This window comes from Salmo trutta, chromosome 28 (assembly GCF_901001165.1).
Source record: "Salmo trutta chromosome 28, fSalTru1.1, whole genome shotgun sequence".
NCBI lineage: Eukaryota > Metazoa > Chordata > Actinopteri > Salmoniformes > Salmonidae > Salmo > Salmo trutta.
In genome coordinates, this window is record NC_042984.1 from 45,603,198 (window position 1) to 45,615,878 (window position 12,681).

Genomic DNA, 12,681 nt, shown 5'->3' on the forward strand with positions numbered 1-12,681 from the left:
CCCCTGATTTGCTTTGGAGTCTGTGTTATTGAAGAATAACATCAATTGCTAACAATTTTTAAATGGAAGAAGTTTGGATCCACCAAGACCCATCCTAGAGCTCATGCCCGGACAAACTGAGCTATAGGGGGAGAAGGGCCTTGGTCAGGGAGGTGACCAAAAACCCGATGGTCACTCTGACAGAGCTCCAGAGTTCCTCTGTGGAAATGGGAGAACCATCTCTGCAGCACTCCACCAATCAGGGCTTTATGGTAGAGTGGCCAGACAGAAGCCACTCCTCAGTAAAAGGCACATGACAGCCCACTTGGAGTTTGACAAAAGGCACCTAAAGACTCTCAGACCATGAAAAACAAGATTCTCTGGTCTGATAAAACCATGATAGAACTCTTTGGCCTGAATGCCAAGCATCACATCTGGAGGAAACCTGGCACCTCGAAGAAGCATGGTTGTGGCACCATTATTCTGTAAAGATGTTTTTCAGAGGCAGGGACTGAGAGACTAGTCAGGATTGAAGGAAAGATAAATGGAGCAAAGTACAGATCCATGAGAGATCCATGATGAAAACTTTCTCCAGAGTGCTCAGGACCTCAGACTGGGTCGAAGGTTCATCTTCCAACAGTACAACAACCCTAAGCACACAGCCAAGACAACGCAGGAGTGGCTTCGGGGCAAGTCTTTGAATGTCCTTGAGTGGCCCAACCAGATCCCGGACTTGAACCCAATCTAACATCTCTGGAAGACCTGGAAATAGTTGTACAGCGACGCTCCCCATCCAACCTAACAGAGCATGAGAGGATTTGCAGAGAAGAATGGGAGAAACTCCCCAAATACAGATGTGCCAAGCTTGTAGCGTCATACCCAAGAAGACTTGAAGCTGTAATCGCTGCCAAAGGTGCTTCATGTACTGAGTAAAGGGTCTGAATACTTATGTAAATATGATATTTAATTTATTAAATCTGTTTTCACTTTGTCATTATGGGGCATTGTGTGTGGATTGATGAGGAAAAAATACAATTTAATACATTTTATAATAAGGCTGTACCGTAACAAAATGTGGAAAAAGTCAAGGGATCTGAATACTTTCCAAATGCACTGTATACAAACTTTTGTGGACACCCCTTCAAATTAGTGGATTCGGCTATTTCAGCCACACCGGTTGCTGACAGGCGTATAAAATGAAGCACACAGCCATGCAATGTCCATAGACAAACATTGGCTGGAGAATGGCCTTACTGAAGAGCTCAGTGACTTTCAACGTAGAACCGTTATAGGATGCCACCTTCCCAACAAGTCAGTTCGTCAAATTTCTGCCTTGCTAGAGCTGCCCCGGTCAACTGTAAGTTTTATTTATTTGTATTTTTTTTCACCTTTATTTAACCAGGTATGCAAGTTGAGAACAAGTTCTCATTTACAATTGCGACCTGGCCCTGATAAAGCAAAGCAGTTCGACAACATACAACAACACAGAGTTACACATGGAGTAAACAACATACAGTCAATAATACAGTAGAAAAAAAAAATTATAAGACTATATACAGTGTGAGCAAATGATGTGAGATAAGGGAGGTAAAAGCAAAAAAATGCCATGGTGGCAAAGTAAATAAAGTATAGCAAGAAAAACACTGGAATGGTAGATTTGTAGTTTGAAGAAAGTTCAAAGTTCAAATATAAATAATATGGTGCAAAGGAGCAAAATAAATAAAATAAATAAATACAGTAGGGGAAGAGGTAGTAGTTTGGGCTAAATTATAGATGGGCTATGTACAGGTGCAGTGATCTGTGAGCTGCTCTGACAGCTGGTGCTTAAAGCTAGTGAGGGAGATAAGTGTTTCCAATTTCAGAGATTTTTGTAGTTCGTTCCAGTCGTTGGCAGCAGAGAACTGGAAGGAGAGACGACCAAAGGAGGAGTTGGCTTTAGGGGTGACCAGAGAGATATACCTGCTGGAGCGCGTGCTACAGGTGGGTGCTGCTATGGTGACCAGTGAGCGGAGATAAGGGGGGACTTTACCTAGCAGGGTCTTGTAGATGACCTGGAGCCAATGTGTTTGGCAACGATTATGAAGTGAAGGCCAGCCAACGAGAGCATACAGATCGCAGTGGTGGGTTGTATATGGGGCTTTGGTGACAAAACGGATGGCACTGTGATAGACTGCATCCAGCTTGTTGAGTAGGGTATTGGAGGCTATTTTGTAAATGACATCGCCGAAGTCGAGGATTGGTAGGATGGTCAGTTTTACGAGGGTATGTTTGGCAGCATGAGTGAAGGATGCTTTGTTGCGAAATAGGAAGCCAATTCTAGATTTCACTTTGGATTGGAGATGATTGATGTGAGTCTGGAAGGAGAGTTTACAGTCTAACCAGACACCTAGGTATTTGTAGTTGTCCACAAATTCTAAGTTAGAACCGTCCAGAGAAGTTATGCTGGATGGGCGGGCAGGTGCAGGCAGCGATCGGTTGAAGAGCATGCATTTAGTTTTACTTGTGTTTAGGAGCAGTTGGAGGCCACGGAAGGAGAGTTGAATGGCATTGAAGCTCGTCTGGAGGGTTGTTAACACAGTGTCCAAAGAAGGGCCAGAAGTATACAGAATGGTGTCGTCTGCGTAGAGGTGGATCAGAGATTCACCAGCAGCAAGAGCGACATCATTTATGTATACAGAGAAAAGAGTTGGCCCAAGAATTGAACCCTGTGGTACCCCCATGGAGATTGCCAGAGGTCCAGACAGTAGGCCCTCCGATTTGACACACTGAACTCTGTCAGAGAAGTAGTTGGTGAACCAGGCGACGCAATCGTTTGAGAAACCAAGGCTACTAAGTCTGCCGATGAGGATGTGGTGATTAACAGAGTCAAAAGCTTTGGCCAGGTCAATGAATACGGCAGCACAGTATTGTTTCTTATCGATGGCGGTTACGATGTCGTTTAGGACCTTGAGCGTGGCTGAGGTGCACCCATGACCAGCTCTGAAACCAGATTGCATAGCGGAGAGGGTGCGGTGGGATTCGAAATAGTCGGTAATCTGTTTGTTGACTTGGCTTTCGAAGACCTTAGAAAGGCAGGGTAGGATGGATATAGGTCTGTAGCAATTTGGGTCAAGAGTGTCACCTCCTTTGAAGAGGGGGATGACAGCAGCTGCTTTCCAATCTATGGGAATCTCAGACGACACGAAAGAGAGGTTGAACAGGCTAAGTGCTGTTATTGTGAAGAGGAAACGTCTAGGGGCAACAACGGCTCAGCCGCGAAGTGGTAGGCCACACAAACTGAGTCCTGAAACGCGTAGCATTTAAAAATCGCCTGTCCTCGGTTGCAACCCTCACTATTGAGTTCCAAACTGCCTCTGGAAGCAACGTCAGCACAATAACTGTTCGTCTGGATCTTCATGAAATGGGTTTCCAGGGCCGAGCAGCCGCACAGAAATCTAAGATCACCATACACAATGCCAAGCGTCGGCTGGAGTGTTGTAGAACTCGCTACCATTGGACGCTGGAGCAGTGGAAACTTGTTCTCTGGAGTGATGGATCACACTTCACCATCTGGCAGTCCAACAAACACATCTGGGTTTGGCCAATGCCAGGAGAACGCTACCTGCCCCAATGCATAGTGCCAACTGTAAAGTTTGGTGGAGGAGGAATAATGGTCTGGGGCTGTTTTTCATGGTTTGGGCTAAGCACCTTACTTCCAGTGAAGGGAAATCTTAATGCTACAGCATACAATGACATTCTAGATGATTCTGTGCTTCCAACTTTGTGGCAACAGTTTGTGGAATGCCCTTTCCTGTTTCAGCATGACAATGCCCCCGTGCACAAAGCGAGGTCCATACAGAAATGGCTCGTCGAGATCGGTGTGGAAGAACTAGAGCCCTGACCTCAACCCCATCGAACACCTTTGGGATGAATTGGAACACCGACCTAAGGAAGCAAGTCTCCACATCAATGTTCCAACATCTAGTGGAAAGCCTTCCCAGAAGAATGGAGGCTATTATAGCAGTGAAGGGGAGACCAACTCCATTTTAATGCCTATGATTTTGGAATGAGATGTTCGACTAACAGGTGTCCACATACTTTTGGTCATGTAGTGTAGTTTTTGTGTCCATTACTGGATGTTACAGGTTTGCCTATACAAAACGTCACCCTATAAGATAGCTGTTTTCCAGAAGCGAGAACGCCAAAGTATCGCCAAATGCAGGTTAGTTTAAAAATCTATGGCAACGTTTTATATTGGCAAACCTGTAACATCCAGTAACTGACACCAAAAATCTTTGTACACCAGATGATTTGATATAAGCAATCTGTAGCTATTGTGTCCCAGTGTCAGCCTTGTAATTACGTTTTCTTACCTTCTCTCTTGACCTTCCCTGCCTCCACCTTTTCCTGGATCTTATTTAGGTGTCTTCCTTTCCCTCCCTGTTTCACACCTCTTGTCACTTGTTTTTAACCACCGTACTGCTTTACTGATTGTAATTTCCATGTCAACATTAGAATTTCACATCCACCTCTTTATTACGCTCTGTTCCTATATGTGCTGGCACCCAGAGGAACCTCACAAATACCCCCATCTGTTTTACAGGGAATGTCAAATCTAATATAACATATCTTGTCTGCTTCTTGACACAAAGTAATTTAAACTCAGCAGTGCTGCACAGGAGTCAGAGCAAATGACAACCGACCTGTCTGGCCACACCTCCTGCACCCACTGTACAGCTAGAAGTATTGCCAGTAACTCCACTGTGTAAACAGATAAATGATCCGTTGCTCTTTTTGTCACTGCCTCCCTAAAATGAAGAACACTAGAAGCTGTGCCTGTCTTGTCTTCCCTGTTTAGGGTCCTTATATCCATTGGTGAATACTTACAACAGTTACTAGATCTAATCCTTCCTCACCAGGTCTTACCCTCAAAAGCAACTCTAGGTCTACCACTAGCTGAGGAAGTAATCAAGGTGGAATAGCAGGAAAAACTACAGAGGAACTCCTTCTCGCCATGTCTTTAGCTATCCAAAACGTGTTTAGATTTCGTTCATGCTCCCAGCACTCTAGGATCACTTTTGTTGTAGGATGTGTAACCGTATGTCCTTGAAGATTTACCCAATATGTCATGTTTAGTTGTCCTCTCAACTTTAATGGTATCTCTCCCAACTCTACCTGCAGCGCTGCCATCGGCGAGGTCCTGACTGCTCCACAGCATTCTCAGTTCTTGAGCCTGGATTACATCTAGTTTATTTAAAGATGTCTGGGCTGCTAATCCATACACTACCGTAGTCCAGTAATGACATTGAAAACACTATATATAGCATTTTCAACACCATTATATCCACCCCTTCACTCCATTCCTGACAGGCAACACATCACATTCAATATTTTCTTTCCTTCGACAGCTACTCTGTTAATATGCTTCAACCATCATTCAAGTGTCAAACCAGACCCACAGGAACCTAAGCACTCCCACCCTCTCCAGGTTCCTCCTGTACAGTTTCAGGCATATTTCCTCCCCAACCTTCCTTCTTGGAAAAAAACAGTCTGTGTTTTTTCAACTGAGAACTTGAAGCCTCACGTGAGTGACCACTGCTCAACTTCTCTGATTGCTTCTTGAAACTCTCCCGGCTGTATGTGGAATATTTATCCCTCTCTTAAACAGTGCCCTGTCATCCGCAAACAATGACCTCCCAGTATCTAATCTCACCTGGGAGAATACATCATCAATCATCATGGAGTACAACAATGGACGAATGACACTTCCCTGGGGGGTAACATTATACACCTCATAACGTTCTAACATAGAGCACCCAACCCTCCCTTGTATTGATCTTCAATGGACTAATGACACTTCCCTGGGGGGTAACATTATACACCTCATAACGTTCTAACATAGAGCACCCAACCCTCCCTTGTATTGATCTTCCCAAAAAAAGTTATTTATCCAGTTATAAGACTTAATTAACTTATTAATAAGTTAATGTCTGTGATACCTACCTACCTGTCATAAAATCAGCTGCTTAAAAGCATTGTAAATTATATTAATAGCAAGACATTTATTGTATTTGCCTTTATTAAATTGGTTCCCTGACCTTCATTGGGCAACAATACTACAACAACACAATTCTGTTTCAAGTAGAGCTACAATATACCCGTATTTCTAAATCCACAAGTTGTCCAAAGAAATTCTGTTGTTGCCCTTTTGAGATAATCATATGACCTGAATCTTTTCAATATGTGACCAACTGCACATATTAGATTACATGAGGATTACTTTATGTGACGCCCTGGTTATAAAAACTGGCAGAGAATTCACTACATAAACAGTTACAGTAGGCCCAATGCTCAATTAATTGTGAGAAATTGTTGACCACTGTGCTGAGATGGCAGACCCTGGTAGTGGCTGCATAGAAGATTGGTAGCCTATATGTTATGCTTGCAGGTACTGATGCTTTTGACAAATTGCTAAAAATGAAGGCGAGAGAGAACTTGAAACTTGTATTTCAACTAACGATTTCTGTAGCTTATGAAAAAGATTTGGAGAGATCTGATTTTAAAACAAATTGTAATACGCATTATTTACAGAAACAATGTGTTTATTCTTATGAATGATTGTCACTCATTATTTTATGTTTACCTTTCTGAATGACTGTCACTCAATGCTGTGTGTCAGATGCACACATAGAATTTCTCTCTGACGTGCGCGAAGTCTCGAGGTATTGCTCGCCTTAGGTAGAGTGCCTTATGATAAGCTGTAGACCACACTATCTACCAAAAGAGTTCTCATCTATATTATTCGTAGCCGTCTATTTAACACCACAGACCGATGCTGGCACTAAGACCGCACTCAACCAAATCTATAAGGCCATAAACAAACAAGAAAATGCTCATTCAGAAGCGGAGCCCCAAGTGGCCGGGGACTTTAATGCAGGCAAACTTAAATCAGTTTTATCAAATTTTTACCAGCATGTCACATGTGTAACCAGAGGAAAAAAAACTCTAGACTACCTTTACTCCACACACAGAGATGCATACAAAGCTCTCCCCCGCCATCCATCTGGCAAATCTGACCATAATTGTATCCTCCTGATTCCTGCTTACAAGCAAAAATTAAAGCAAGAAGCACCAGTGACTCGGTCTATAAAAAAGTGGTCAGATAAAGCAAATGCTAAACTACAGGACTGTTTTGCTATCACAGATGTAGAACATGTTCCGGGATTCTTCCGATGGCATTGAGGAGTACACCACATCAGTCACTAGCTTTATCAATAAGTGCATCGAGGACATCGTCCCCACAGTGACTGTACGTACATACCCCAACCAGAAGCCATGGATTACAGGCAAGATTCGCACTGAGCTAATGGGTACAGCTGCCGCTTTCAAGGTGCGGGACTCTAACCCGGAAGCTTACAAGAAATCCTGCTATGCCCTGCGATGAGCCATCAAACAGGCAAAGTGTCAATACAGGGCTAAGATTGAATCATACTACAACGGCTCCGATGCTAGTCTTATGTAGCAGGGCTTGCAAACTATTACAGACTACAAAGGGAAGCACAGCCTCGAGCTGCCCAGTGACACGAGCCTACCTGACGAGCTAATCACTTCTATGCTCGCTTCGAGGCAAGCAACACTGAGGCATGCATGAGAGCATCAGATGTTCCGGACGATCACTGTGTGATCACGCTCTCCGTAGCCGACGTGAGTAAGACCTTTAAACAGGTCAACATACACAAGGCTGCGGGGCCAGACGGATTACCAGGACGTGTGCTCCGGGCATGTGCTGACCAACCAGCAGGTGTCTTCACTGACATTTTCAACATGTCCCTGATTGAGTCTGTTATACCAACATGTTTCAAGCACACCACCATAGTCCCTGTGCCCCAAGAACACAAAGGCAACATGCCTAAATGACTACAGACCCGTAGCACTCATGTCCGTAGCATTGAAGTGCTTTGAAAGGTTGGTAATGGCTCACATCAACACCATTATCCCAGAAACCCTAGACCCACTCCAATTTGCATACCACCCAAACAGATCCACAGATGATGAAATCTCTATTGCACTCCACACTGCCCTTTCCCACCTGTACTGAAGGAACACTTATGTGAGAATGCTATTCATTGACTACAGCTCAGCGTTCAACACCATAGTGCCCACAAAGCTCAACACTAAGTGAGGGACCGTGGGACAAAACACCTCACTCTGCAACTGGATCCTGGACTTCCTGACGGGCCGCCGCCAGGTGGTAAGGGTAGGCAACAACACGTCTGTCACGCTGATCCTCAACATTGGAGCTCCCCAGGGGTGCGTGCTCAGTCCCCTCCTGTACTCCCTGTTCACCCTTGACTGCATGGCCAGGCATGACTCCAACACCCTCATTAAGTTTGCAGACGACACAACAGTGGTAGGCATGATCACCGACAATGACGAGACAGCCTATAGGGAGGAGGTCAGAGACCTGGCCGGGTGGTGCCAGAATAACAACCTATCCCTCAACGTAACCAAGACTAAGGAGATGATTGTACACTACAGGAAAAGGCAGGCCGAGCATGCCCCTGTTGTCATCGACAGGGCTGTAGTGGAGCAGGTTGAGAGCTTCAAGTTCCTTGGTGTCCACATCAACAACAAACTAGAATGGTCCAAACACACCTAGACAGTCGTGAAGAGGGCACGACAAAGCATATTCCCCCTCAGGAAACTAAAAAGATTTGGCATGGATCCTGAGATCCTCAAAAGGTTCTAAAGCTGCAACATCGAGAGCAGCCTGACTGGTTGCATCACTGCCTGGTACGGCAATTGCTCGGCCTCTGACCGCATGGCACTACAGAGGGTAATGCGTACGGCCCAGTACATCACTGGGTCTAAGCTGCCTGCCATCCAGGACCTCTACACCAGGCGGTGTCAGAGGAAGGCCCTAAAAATTTCGTAGACCCCAGCCACCCCAGTCATTGACTGTTCTCTCTACTACCGCATGGCAAGAGGTACCGGAGTGCCAAGTCTAGGACAAAAAGGCTTCTCAAGAGTTTTTACCCCCAAGCCATAAGACTCCTGAACAGGTAATCAAATGGCTACTCGGACTATTTGCATTGTGTGCCCCCCCCCAACACCTCTTTTTACGCTGCTGCTACTCTCTGTTTATCTTATATGCATAGTCACTTTAACTATACATTCATGTACATACTACCTCAATTTGGCCGACCAACCAGTGCTCCCGCACATTGGCTAACCGGGTTATCTGCATTGTGTCCCGCCACCAACCACCCGCCAACCCTTTTTTACGCTACTGCTACTCTCTGTTCATCATATATGCATAGTCACTTTAACCATATCTACATGTACATACTACCTCAATCAGCCTGACTAACCGGTGTCTGTATGTAGCCTCGCTACTTTTATAGCCTCGCTACTGTATATAGCCTGTCTTTTTACTGTTGTTTTATTTCTTTACCTACCTATTGTTCACCTAATACCTTTTTTGCACTATTGGTTAGAGACTGTAAGTAAGCATTTCACTGGAAGGTCTACACCTGTTGTATTCAGGGCACGTGACAAATAAACTTTGATTTGATTTGATGTTTTTTACCATTCGGCCATCAGATTTGCCACCAATGCTCCTTATAGGACACATCACTGCACTCTATACACCTCTGTAAACTGGTCATCTCTGTATACCCGTCACAAGACCCACTGGTTGATGCTTATTTATAAAACCCTCTTAGGCCTCCCTCCCCCCCTATCTGAGATATCTACTGCAGCCCTCATCCTCCACATACAACACCTGTTCTGCCAGTCACATTCTGTTAAAGGTCCCCAAAGCACACATATCCCTGGGACGCTTGTCTTTTCAGTTCTCTACAGCTAGCGACTGGAACGAGCTGCAACAAACACTCAAACTGGACAGTTTTATCTTAATCTCTTCATTGAAAGACTCAATCATGGACTGTCTTTACTGATAGTTGTGGCTGCTTTGCGTGATGTATTGTTGTCTCTACCTTCTTGCCCTTTGTGCTGTTGTCGGTGCCCAATAATGTTTGTACCATGTTTTGTGCTGCTACCATGTTGTTTTGCCACCATGCTGTTGTCATGTTGTGTTTCTACCATGCTGTGTTGTCATGTGTTGCTGCCTTGCTATGTTGTTGTCTTAGGTCTCTCTTTATGTAGTGTTGTCTCTCTTGTCGTGATGTGTGTTTTGTCCTATATTTGTACGTTATTGTTTTTAATTTTTTAAATCCCAGTCCCCGTCTCCGCAGGAGGTTTTTTGCCTTTTGGTAGGCATTCATTGTAAATAAGAATTTGTTCTTAACTGACTTGCCTAGTGAAATAAAGGTAAAATAAGAAATAAATAATATAAATATATGACATTACTGCCTGATCCTATCATTTCCACATGGCTGTTTTCCTCAGTGGTGTTTGGTCCCTGGTCCAACCATGTGACCGGCTGGTGGGAGAAAAAACAGACTCACTCTAAACTCCTCTATCTGTTCTATGAGGACATGGTTGAGGTGAATCAAATAACCACCTCCTGTGCCATAAAGATGCTCTTAGAGTTAGAGTACAGTATCCAGTGTGTGTGTGTGCGCTTCTTCAGGACACAGAGCGGGCGCTGGACAGGCTGTGATCGTTCCTGGATTTGTCTTCTTCAGTGGAGGAGAAGGAGAGAGTGAGAGGAAGAGTGCAGTTTGAAAACATGAAGAAGAACAGCTTTGTCAACTACTTCACCAGCCTAGCCATGGACTTCAAGATCTCTCCCTTCATGCGAAAAGGTACACCATTTCCTCTCGCTCTCTGTCAGTCTTTTTCTCCTCTTCTCTCTATGTCCATCACTTTTTCTTTGCTCACACTTGTTTCTCTCTTTCTCCCACTCTCCCTCACTACAGGAAAGGTTGGTGACTGGAAGAACCATTTCACTGTGGCCCAGAGTGAACAGTTTGATGAAGACTATAAGAAGAAGATGAAGAACATCACCGTTCAGTTTCACACTGTAGTCTAGAAGTTGGGGTCAGGTTAATTGACTGTTTTCATGGGGCATATGCCCTTACTGCAGGCTTTGCTGGGGTGTCAGGCTTCGATAGGTTACTTTGATGTTACTTTGAGATATGAGCTATAGGCTGAGATAAGATCTGGACTAAAAACAAAAGTCAAATGATGACATTCTGCACCAGTACCCTCTTATGAATGTGAGCTAGTTGTGAATTATTTTGATTTTCAGTGTCTGAGAAAAAACAGTGAGAATCCATACAGTATCCAATGTGAGAAAGGAGAAGAACATTATTACTAAGCATCAAAGTTTTATGCAGTTTGACAATTTTTCTACTTTAAAACTATGTAACAGTTAGTCCTCTTATAATGTATACAACTAAATGTAATACATTGAGGTTAATGTACTTGTAGTTAAATAAATATGAAATCTCTGTCTGACCAAAAGCAGAGAGACAGTTATTTGCACATGCAGGCACCCATGCACACACACACACACAGTCCACTTTTTACAGCTGTTTCACCTGCATGTTCAGTATGCTTGTGAAAATCAGAACACCTACCATAATAAAGGTGGATTTACTCTGATCTCCACAACTACTGTATGAACCTTTAACTGTGATATCTGACATCATCACAAGACCACCTTTAAGTAAGTAACATGACAGAGTTTGTTTTTGTATTTATTGTGGGCATTTAACAAGCAACCAGGCGATCATAGGTGTATGCAGTAGGTGAAAGATACAGTATGTGTGCCTCACACACTGCACAGGCACACACTCTATAGCATAGTTTCCAGGCAGGTAGGACAACCCCTACACTGTTGAAAAGGGATATACAGTGTGTTGATGACAGACTGGTTTGAGGTCACAGAAAAGTGTCTGTGTGTGTGTGTGTGTGTGTGCGTGCATGTGTGGTTGTGTGCACACACTTGGAAGGGAGGTGGGTGAATATGTCTGTGTCAGAGTGGGTGTTTCATTAAATAATTATCCTGAGTTCATAACCATGTGGGAAGGTGGTATTTACCACATACAAATGGGAAAAATCCACTTCAACGCCACTCCAACTGGTAATTACTAGTGAGAAACTCCTCTATCATCCCAGAGCTTCGACTTCTCCCACATGCTGACCTCTGACGTCACCTACTAAGGAAATTATCTCAGCATCTTTCGGCAGTTAACCTCTCTGGTATCATTGGGACGCTAGCGTTCCACCTCGACAACAGCCAGTGAAATTGCAGGGCGCCAAATTCAAACAACAGAAATCCCATAATTAACATTCTTCAAACATACAAGTATTATACACCATGTTAAAGATAAACTTCTTGTTAATCCAACCACAGTGTCCGATTTCAAAAAGGCTTCACAGCGAAAGCACACCATGCGATTATGTTAGTACAGCGCCTAGCCACAAGAAACCATACAGACATTTTCCAGCCAAGGAGAGGACTCACAAAAGTCAGAAATAGCGATTAAATAAATCACTAACCTTTGATGATCTTCATCTGGTGGCACTTCCAGGACTCCATGTTACACAATAAATGTTAGTTTTGTTCAATAAAGTCCCTTTTTATGTCCAAAAACCTCAGTTTAAATTGGCGCGTTATGTTCAGTAATGCATTGTCTCAAATAACATCTGGTGAAATTGCAGAGAGCCAAATCAAATTACAGAAATACTCACCATAAACATTGATGAAAGATACAAGTGTTAACATAGGATTAAAGATAAACGTCTTGTTAA

General features: G+C 43.8%; 1 protein-coding gene across 1 annotated transcript; it reads left to right on the forward strand.

The window, feature by feature from the left end:
* The first annotated feature begins 10,319 nt into the window (after positions 1 to 10,319).
* Positions 10,320 to 10,954, forward strand: LOC115166399 (cytosolic sulfotransferase 1-like). Its single transcript, XM_029720304.1, has 3 exons — positions 10,320 to 10,521; positions 10,608 to 10,727; positions 10,842 to 10,954. Exons 1-3 carry the CDS (start codon positions 10,320 to 10,322, stop codon positions 10,952 to 10,954), a joined length of 435 nt encoding a protein of 144 aa, XP_029576164.1.
* The last annotated feature ends 1,727 nt before the right edge of the window (positions 10,955 to 12,681 follow it).

What these genes read in the sequence shown, in the direction of transcription:
- LOC115166399 (XM_029720304.1), top strand. Translation starts at nt 10,320, where the DNA reads ATGACATTACTGCCTGATCCTATCATTTCCACATGGCTGTTTTCCTCA. An exon ending in GCTCTTAGAGTTAGAGTACA is followed by an intron (nt 10,522 to 10,607) that starts GTATCCAGTGTG and finishes TGTCTTCTTCAG; the next exon opens with TGGAGGAGAAGGAGAGAGTG. An exon ending in CTCTCCCTTCATGCGAAAAG is followed by an intron (nt 10,728 to 10,841) that starts GTACACCATTTC and finishes CCCTCACTACAG; the next exon opens with GAAAGGTTGGTGACTGGAAG.